The sequence below is a fragment of the Prunus persica genome, chromosome G3 (genome assembly GCF_000346465.2).
Source record: "Prunus persica cultivar Lovell chromosome G3, Prunus_persica_NCBIv2, whole genome shotgun sequence".
NCBI lineage: Eukaryota > Viridiplantae > Streptophyta > Magnoliopsida > Rosales > Rosaceae > Prunus > Prunus persica.
Window position 1 is genome coordinate 23,234,141 of NC_034011.1, and position 10,242 is coordinate 23,244,382.

Genomic DNA, 10,242 nt, shown 5'->3' on the forward strand with positions numbered 1-10,242 from the left:
TTTATAAATGTTTTGTTCCTAAACTGATAGGAAATATATACGTTCTTAAGCTAGTACCTCTTAATGAGGCAACACTTTTGAACCTAATATACCTCTTCGTGAGATAACAGGTGTTGAACTTAATACCTTGCTGAGATCATACTTGGGGTCGGTCTTTTTTAATTGCCAAGTCTTTTGCCAAAGTCTTTTTTAATTGGTGATTTGTTAGCTTCTTTTTGGTCTTCGCTGATTTGTTATCTATAAATCAGAAGTGAGTTTGCCTATATCCATGTGCACATAGTGGGAATTTACAAGCTAGCTTCTAGCTCCGCAGATTGAACATGGCAGCTACAGTTTCCCCGATTGCTAATCTTAAACTTCTTAACCATCGTAACACAGTTTCCCCGATTGCTAATCTTAAACTTCTTAACCATCGTAACTATGAAGATTGGAGTTTCCGGGTGAAAGTGTACCTGTTAGCTGAAGATGTTTGGGACCTTGTGGAAGCAACCACTGAACCACCTAAACCAGAAGATGGTGAGGTTGCGTTTAAGGCTTGGAGGAAGAATAATGCTAAGGCTTTACTTGCAATCCAGACGTCTTGCGGGGATGATACTTATCCTATAATCAAGGGCATTACCGAAGCCAAAGCTGCCTGGGATGCTTTGGCTGAAGAGCTAAAGTCTTCTGATTCTGATAAAGAGCTAAAGCCTTCTGATTTTAGCTCTTCTGATTCTGATGAAGAGCTGCCTTCTGATTCTGATGAAGAGCTAAAGCCTTCTGATTCTGAAGAGCTGAAGCTAAAGCCTTCTGATTCTGAAGAGCTGAAGCCTTCTGATTCTGAAGAGCTGAAGCCTTCTGATTCTAAAGAAGGTATACTCATACTGGATTTCATATTTTCTTTTTCATACATGGTGTTAAGGTTGAAAGATTTATTTTTTTTTTTTTATCAATATATTTATATGTTACCCTCCTACATGTAAAAATAAAATCATGGCTCCGCAACTGATGATTGTTTTGGGTCTCATCCTCAAAATTTCATAATGCCCGTTTTACCCTCCAGCAGCAATTAATTTTATGGACTCCTTAATTACTGCATGTATATTGCTGGTTTTATTTCTATGGTGGGTTTTTTCAGTTTTGAATTTTGAGGTTCGTTTGTTGGATTCTTTTCTTCTTTTATTTTCTGTTCCCTTCTGTTCTTCTTTTATTTTTGTTTACTAGTTTTCATTCTCCAGTCAACCGTGCTCACAAAATGGGTATAATAATATATAATATTGTGCGATATTTGTTTAATTTTAATTTTTTGGGTGTAGCATTCTTTTTCTTTTTAATTCGAGAGTATATATCTGGGTATTAAAGGGAGGTGATTTTCTCACTTTCATTTTCTCCACTTACACTCTCCTTTACTTTTTAATACTTTTTAATCAATATTAGAAAAAAAAAAAAGGATAGAAATGTGAGTATTTGTACGCCAAATGTGAGTATGTACTATTTATCTTTGTTGTAGTTAATAGATAATAATTTTTATGGGCTAACATATAAATATGGTAGCAAAACCAAAGAATGCTACTAACCAAACTGTCATTAGGAGCTTAGATATGCATAGAGCAATGTATGCATAATAGTCTCAGATTTTTATTCTTTCATAATATTAGTAAGTGATTGTACATGTTTATTAAAGAGAATTGTAGGGTAAAGGTAGAATAGGAAAGAGAAAGAACAAAAAAGAACAAAATTGATTAAAAAGTATTAAAAAGCAAAAGGGAGTGTGAAAATCAGCTCCCTTAATTTACTGGGGTGGTGTTTTTCATTTATTCTTGTCAAGTTTATTTGTTATTGTATATGTGGGAGAAATTATTAAGTAATAGAGACATACCACAGGTACGCAAGTAGAGTCTAGCTGTGAAACTGATGCCACATATATCTCTTTGTCAAAATAAGGAATGATAAATGAGAGACAACGGGAAAGGGGTCTTTTTATTTTATTTTATAGAAATATGTTTTGATATATTTAATTTAAACAGGATGGCATAATTTTTATTTTTATGTTTGCTAAGAAACAGGGCATAATAATAATGATGATGAGAGCGATGTGAATTATGCTCCTTTGTACGATAGTTTGAAGCGTGGTGATTGGAATGCTGCAAAGGAGTTTATTGATCGACACCCCGAGGCACTAACACATAGAGGTTCATCAAGCGGTGGGACAGCTCTTCACGAGGCAATCGAGAGGAAGCAGTTACACATTGTGGAAGAGTTGTTGAAGCTGATGACAGAAGAGGACTTGGAAATTGAAGATGACAATGGTTGCACAGCTTTTTTCTATGCTTTGCAAAAAGGAATGGCCGCAATAGTTGCCAAAATGGTTAAAAAGAACAAGAGTTTAGTTACCATGCGTTTTACCAACGTAACAGGAAATAGGACTCCAGTTTTAGTCGCTTATACCTTGGGCCATTGGGAAATAGCTCGCTTTCTCTATTCTCTTACTCCAATCCATGTTTTGACTCAAGACAATAGCGGCCGCGATGGTGCTCAACTTATTTCCAATTGCTTTGTCCACAGAAATAAATTTGGTAATTTTGACATCATTTTGAAATATATATATAACAGTCTTGATCTTAAATAACCAATTATAGTATATGTTGATTTGTGGTTGCTTATATGATGAACCAACTATACTATAGATATTGGATGGGATTTACTTCGGCATTGCCCAAAATTGGTTCTTACTGAAAGTTACTTCGGGCACTCCCCTCTAAATTCCCTGGCTGGTATTCGTTCTGCATTTTCAAGCGGGATTTCTCTAAGATTTTGGGAACGCTGGATTTATAACAGTTAGTATTTTGTATTCTCTTATCTCTTCTCTCCTCTCTCGTCTCTCTTCTCTTCATAGTATCAAACTAAATTTTTCATGTTAAAGTTATATATAAAGTGAGATGTACCAACTAAATATATATGCCTCATTTGATTTCTTTTGTATTGCAAGGATAATCGAATTGAGACTGAAAAAAAATAGATATATTAATTACATTAATACGAAATGAACTTTACAAGAGCTTTCTATTTTTTCTATTTCCTTCTGATTTGATTTATTATGTATATATGAAGGAGTGCAAGTCTGCATATTCATTAGCTTTCGTTGTTCACAAAATACAGTGTCTAAATTCACATATATATCATTAAATAGATCTAGAATAATACTACTTCAGAGAAGTAGGAAAATGGATTGATTGGATTGTGTTGCTTTCTCTTTAGATATACAACCTCAACCTGCTCCTATCAACTCTGATGTTTGTGTAAATTTTGAAGAACTAGAAGATGACAAAAGAAATAGAAGGGATCTCATTTCCTCAGGTACGTACACTGCGTTCAAAGTGTTCATCGTACAAAACATTTTTGTATTTTTTTATACAAAACATTTTCTTCTTGGTTTTTTATTTTGGTTTTCAATATTGCATCCTTTGTTATATTTTATATTTTAAAAAGCAAATGTAAAGTAACGTATCCTTCTAAGGCAAAGCTTGATGGTACGGATTTCGCAATGCAGTTACGGATTTCTTCCAAGGAGTTGTTAAGAATCTTCACAAACGGTTAGGTACGCATTGCGAAATCCATCCACATTATTGATTCTTGGTTTAATACGTTGTAGATTAATATTGTTTTCACTGTTAACCTAGGAATCCATGACTTGCATGAAATGAGATTGCACCATGACCGAATTCTTCAAATTCTACCGCTCATGTGTGACGTGGCAACAAGTAGAAATCTTGACTCGAAGCAAACTGCCTTCGTGAAAAAGGCAATCTTCCGAGCTGTAGAAGGAGGACAAGTGGAGTTCATTAAGGAGATGTGTAAGGCGAATCCAAGAATCCCACTAATAATGGGGGATGAAAGCGGCAGGACAATATTTCATTATGCCGTTGAATGTCGTCAAGAAAAAGTTTTTAGTCTTATATATCGGCTCAGTGAATATGATAGGAATCATATCTTAACAAGGGCAGATAATTTTAACAATACTATCCTACATGCAGCAGGGAGTTTATCTGCACATCTTAATCATATTCAAGGTGCAGCTTTGCAAATGCAAAGAGAGCTACAATGGTTTAAGGTCAGATTTTCTCACTTTATTACATAAATGTAACCTCAGACAATTACTTTGTTACATATCCCTGTAAAGATTTCAGAAAGGCATCGATGTTATTAGGAGTGGAACCATTTATTATATTGGACTTTCTATTTTGTTAGGTTTCCGATGTGGAATTCGTATATTCTTCAACAATCCCTATAGGCTATATATGTAATGTGAGTTTTCTTAATGAAATGTAGGAGGTGGAGCGTATTTTACACCCCCAGCACTTGGAAATAAGAAATAAGACCGAGCAAATAACAGCACGAGAACTATTCACCAAGAACCACAAAAAATTGGTGAAGGAAGGAGAAGAGTCAATGAAAGGGACAGCAACTTCTTGCACAGTCGTAGGTGCCCTCATTGTTACCATTATGTTTGCTGCGGCATTTACAGTTCCTGGTGGAAACAATCAAGATACAGGTTTTCCCATCTTCTTAAGAAAGAAGTTCTTTAGGGTTTTTCTTATTTCAGATTCTATATCACTCTTTTCTTCGACAACATCAGTGATGATATTCTTGGGAATTCTCACATCACGTTATGCAGAAGACGATTTCCTCAGGTCTTTGCCCACAAAAATGCTATTAGGCCTTTTCACCCTTTTTTTATCTATCGCCGCCATGATGGTTGCTTTTTCGTCAACTCTTTTTATTATGCTTGAGGGAGAATCATGGGTATCTATTCCAATCAGTTTGCTTGCCGGCGTTCCAATCGCCTCGTTTGTGTGGATGCAGTTCCCCCTCTTTCTTGACATTTTCATGTTTACTTATGGAAGAGGAATACTTGACAAGAAATGCAGAGCCTGGGAATAAAATCCTAATTATGCGGTGTGATGTTTGTCTTCTGATGTCATGTGATGTTCGTCTTTGGCTTTGTCACTTTTAAGAAATTTTTGTGAAATATGTAAAGAAAACACAATATACGTGTGTTTCTATATATCTATTTCGTTCAAATAATACCATCCTTATAATTAACTTTGTTTGAATGTTTTATGAATTATGTAAAGAAAAGACAATATGTTGTGATTTCTATTGAAATGTTTCAGTCTTGTGATTAGGATTTGTAATTCGTCTAGAGTAAATACCATACTCCTAGGGTTTACATGCTTGTTCGCGGTTTTCATTGATCTTAATGAGTTTCTATGTGTTGATATTTGACCTAAATACCTTAAGCGAATTGCATGTAGGAATATACGAGTTAGCCTAAATACCATAGGTAATTCATGAAGAAGAAAAACTAAGCGGCGACATCAAATTGTTAGTTAATAGGTAGGTGAATAGGAGGCTAGATCGGATTAATAGTGGAGAATTCATTGTCCTAGTGCTTTTATTAATTTGAATTTCTCATCCTTGTGTTTTGTGACTTTCTACTTATTTTGTCTTTTAATTTCGTTGTTAATTAAATCATTCTTTCAAAAATCCCTTTCATGTTTACGTGATTATGCTACGTGTTTAATTTCTTGTTTATATAATTAGAGTAGTTAAAGTATTTTGTGAAGTAAATTAGGTTAGACTAATTGGAAGTTGAACTCAATACAATTGCAGCTTTATTATCACAATACAAATCCATGGGTTTCTGGGGTCTAAACCCAAGATCTCTCAACCATCTTCTCAACCATAGTAACTCGCACACACCTTGAGCCATACCACGGTACTCGGCCTATGCACTAGACCTAGACACCACTTTTTACTTTTTACTCCACCAAGTAACAAGATTATCACCAACAAATGTGAAATACCTAGACGTAGAACGTCTATCAGTGACTGAACCAGCCCAATCAGCATCCGTATACCCTTCCACATCTGAATGACCATACTTGCAAAACATTAACCCATTTTCAGGAGTTACTTTCAGATACCTCAAAATGCGCATCATAGCACCCATATGATCTTCACTAGGAGAATGCATAACACTCACTGCATATGCAATATCATACCGTGTATGAGATAAATAAATCAATTTCCCCATGTCGCTGATAACGCTCTTTATTTGTAGGGACTTGATCAGGATACAACCCCAACTTATGATTCTATTCACTAGGGGTATCAATTAGTTTACAATCCAACATTCCAGTTTCTGCAAGTAAATCCAGAATATACTTTCTTTGAAACAAAAAGATACCATGTTTAGATCTGGCAACTTCAATCCCAAGAAAGTACTTCAAATCATCCAATGACTTCATCTCAAACTCGAAAGCTAGAATTCTAAAGATTTTGCATTTCTGCTTGATCATCTCCAGTCACAATCTTATCATCAACATAAATAATTAAAGCTGTCAATTTACATTTATGACGCTTTAGAAACAAAGTATGGTATGAGTTACTCTGCACATACCCAAATTTCTTCATAAATGCTGCAAATCTCCCAAACCACGCTCTTGGAGACTGTTTCAATCTATATAAGACTTCCGCAACTTACACACAACACCTTCCTTAGAGGTTATAGGAATACCATGAAGGAGATCCAATTAAATCTCTTCCTTGAGGTCACCATGTAGAAATACATTTTTGACATCAAATTGTATTAAGGGCTAATCGCAGTTAGCAACTAGGGACAATAGTACACGCACAGTATTGAGTTTTGCCATTGGAGGAAAGATTTCTAAATAATCCACTCCATAGGTCTTAGTATAACCCTTTGCTATCAATCTAGCCTTATAACTGTCAATGGAACCATCAGCTTTATGCTTCAAAGTAAACACCCATCTGCATCCAACAACTTTCTTCCCTTGTGGCAAAGGAACTAAATCCCATGTTTTATTCTTGTTTAAGGCATCTATTTCAATATTCATGGCATCCATCCATTTGGGGTTAGATAAAGCATACTGCAGCTTAGTTGGCACACATACACAGATAATTAACACAAATATGATACATATGAGTTAGACAAACGATGAGTTGACACATAATGGCTAATGTGATATTTAGGCTTAGCATGTATATCAGGAGAATATTGTAATTTAGGTTTCCCACGCGTGGTTCGTGGGGGTAACTGATAATTTGACACATATAGATCATTAGAAATTACCTCACTTGATTCACTATCACAAGTAGATTGGGGCACTGGTAGGGTATAGGGGGTATTGCATTGAACTCATCTATACAAGAATCACTGTCATTATTTTCATATACAGGCGACTAGTCACTTGGTTCAATGTGATCAGTCGTTTCGACACCGAGAGCACCCGCTTCATCTCCAAATATGGACGATCGATCAAGTTCCAAAGGGCAATCAATCGTTTCTTCACAGAGCCCACAAGTTTTATCTTCAGATATAGGCGACTGGTCACTTGCTTCAGTGCGACAGGTCGTTTCCTTCCCGAGAGCAGTATCTTCAAACACTTCATTCTCCAATCTAAAACTCTTCAATTCACTCCCCTTTTCCCCCTCAATTGGAGAGGAGGGAGAGACATAATAGGACACTTCTTCATGGAAAGTCACTTCTAAAGCAACATGCACCTTCTGGGTAGGTGGATGATAGTACTTATGACCCTTCTGAGTAGAAGAGTAACCAATAAAGACACATCGCAGAGCACAATAATCAAGTTTATTCCGTTGATGAGAGTAGACATGAACATAGGCAACACAACCAAAAACTTTAGGGGGCAACTTGGAGACTGAGACAGAGGAAACATGGTCACCAAACACATCATGTGGAGTCTTGAAATCAAGAACCCGGCTAGGAGTACGATTAATCAAGTAGGCAATAGATAAAACAGCATGCCCCCAAAGATGATGGGGAACATACATGTCCAACATAAGGGAGCGGGCAACTTCAAGTAACTAACGATTCATACGTTCAAACACACTATTAGGATTTTATAGAGAGCTCTTAAAATAGCTTTCTAGTGTTTTTAGCTAAATTTTAACTAAAAAATAGAGAGCATGATTGTGGATGCTTTAATAAGATTTACTCTCTTATCAGGTCTCTTCCACTTCTTTTACGAGAAGGTCTATATGTTTTTTTTTCCTTTCTCCACTCGTGTTTTACTGGCATGTATGTATGTATTTTTTTTTTCTTAAGTAACCCAAACAAATTTCTTTAGACTACTGTGATTGTGGAATCATTGCAATAATATATTAAACCAAAGAAAAACAATCTCTAATAGATCAAACGACATATATTCCGTCTGACATGATTATTGTTCCTTCCTTCCTTCCTTCCTTTCTCTCTCGAAAATGAGTTCCTCATTCCTTTCCCTTTGTCTTTTCTCTTTGCTGTTTCTTCTTTGTCATTTTTGTCTTCTCTCTTATTTTTCTTCTTTTCTTTATGTTTCTTCCTTGTCATTTCTTTCTTCTTTCTCCTTTCTCTTTTCTTTTTATTTCTTCTCTCTTTTCTTGTTCCTATTTCTCTCCGCCATGTTTATTCTCTCTCTTTCTTTCTTTTTGTCTTCTCTATTTATTTATGCGATCCTTGAAAAATGAAAACCATCCTTTAAAATGAATAAATAAATAACCCTAGCACCCGAGTCGATAATCCAAGCGAATTTTTGAGAGGGCGTATGAAAAGTAGAACCTTTGATGGTGGCGATAGAAGCACGAGTCTGCGTAGCCAGGTCAGCATGATTGACCGCATGCTGCTGTGAGTCTGCAATAAGGGGGAGAATTGTAGGGGTTCCTGACATCGCAGTGGAAGTAAGATGTGATATGAGAATGTGAGGAATTTTGATTTGAGGAATTTGATGTATGAAGTTTATGTAGGAATTGGATTTGAGAGGTATGTGTATAAGATTTGAGGATATGTGTTTAGGGATTTTGATAAGAGGATTTGAGGACTTTAGATTTGAGGGATTTGGATTTGGGGAAAAATATGAGGAATTTGATATTGTGTTTTGGATTTGAATATGAGAAATTTGATATAAGGGTTTAGAGACAACCTAGGATCGATTGCTCTGATACCATGCTAAAATATGAATATGATTTGAATACTTTGGGTTAGGTTTTATTCTTCTCCATAAGGAGGTATATATAAGAGTTTACATGAGTGCTTTACAAGGGAAATAGATACAGTAATCAATTATGATAATATTTCCTAATTATACAATGATTTGTCAACTATATAGAATAGGAAAGTAAATCCCTTAATTAATCAAGGAAATAAATCTCCTTGATTAATTAGGAGACTCACGTCAACAGAATTTATGACGGTTAATAATAATAAAACTCAAATTCTTTCTTAAGTTGCGTAATAAGATTTACTCTCTTATCAAGTCTCTTCCTCTTCTTTTACAAGAAGGTCTATATGTTTTTTTTTCTTTCTCCACTCGTGTTTTACGGGCATGTATGTATGTTTTTTTTTTTTCTTAAGTGACCCAAACAAATTTCTGTAGACTACTGTGATTGTGGAATCATTGCAATAATATATTAAACCAAAGAAAAACAAACTCTAATAGATCAAACAACATATATTCCCTCTGACATGATTATTGTTCCTTCCTTCCTTCCTTCCTTCCTTTCTCTCGAAAATGAGTTCCTCGTTCCTTTCCCTTTATCTTTTCTCTTTTCTGTTTCTTCTTTGTCATTTTTGTCTTCTCTCTCATTTTTCTTCTTTTCTTTATGTTTCTTCCTTGTCATTTCTTTCTTCTTTCTCCTTTCTCTTTTCTTTTTATTTCTTCTATCTCTTTTCTTGTTCCTCTTTCTCTCCACCATCTTTATTCTCTCTCTTTCTTTCCTTTTGTGTTCTCTATTTATTTATCCGATCCTTGAAAAATGAAACCATCCTTAAAAAATAAAATAAAAACCCTAGCTACACGAGAGAGTTGAGAAAGAGAGAGATGGAGGTATGTAATTAAGATGTTATTGTTGATATATTATGATATATGTTTTATTTTTGGTTCTCACTCTATTAATTAGCATACCAAATAAAATTTGGTTCTCATTGTTTATATAGATCTTCCATACCCCCAAAAAAAAAAATTAGCACACTCCTAGAAAAATTCCTGGTTCCACATTGGGCACAAGATATTTAGACTAAGGCTTCAACCTGGTGCTTTAGGATGTATACTAACATACAACCTGTAAATTTGGCTGTAACTGAAACAAGATGATTCACGCTTGTTTTTCAATTGAATTTGAGCAACATCTGCAACATTTTTATATTTCTTTTTTGTTTGACACGAAAAAAAATTTATTTTT

General features: G+C 35.1%; 1 protein-coding gene across 1 annotated transcript; it reads left to right on the forward strand.

Moving 5' to 3' along the window:
* Positions 321–5,082, forward strand: LOC18783198. Its single transcript, XM_020560100.1, has 7 exons — positions 321–852; positions 2,046–2,555; positions 2,667–2,816; positions 3,238–3,336; positions 3,530–3,577; positions 3,660–4,090; positions 4,309–5,082. Exons 1-7 carry the CDS (start codon positions 321–323, stop codon positions 4,918–4,920), a joined length of 2,382 nt encoding a protein of 793 aa, XP_020415689.1. The 3' UTR covers positions 4,921–5,082.

Coding starts and splice junctions, on each gene's coding strand:
- LOC18783198 (XM_020560100.1), top strand. CDS start 321: ATGGCAGCTACAGTTTCCCCGATTGCTAATCTTAAACTTCTTAACCAT. Junction 2,817..3,237: donor GGAACGCTGGATTTATAACA/GTTAGTATTTTG, acceptor CTTTCTCTTTAG/ATATACAACCTCAACCTGCT. Junction 3,578..3,659: donor GAATCTTCACAAACGGTTAG/GTACGCATTGCG, acceptor CTGTTAACCTAG/GAATCCATGACTTGCATGAA.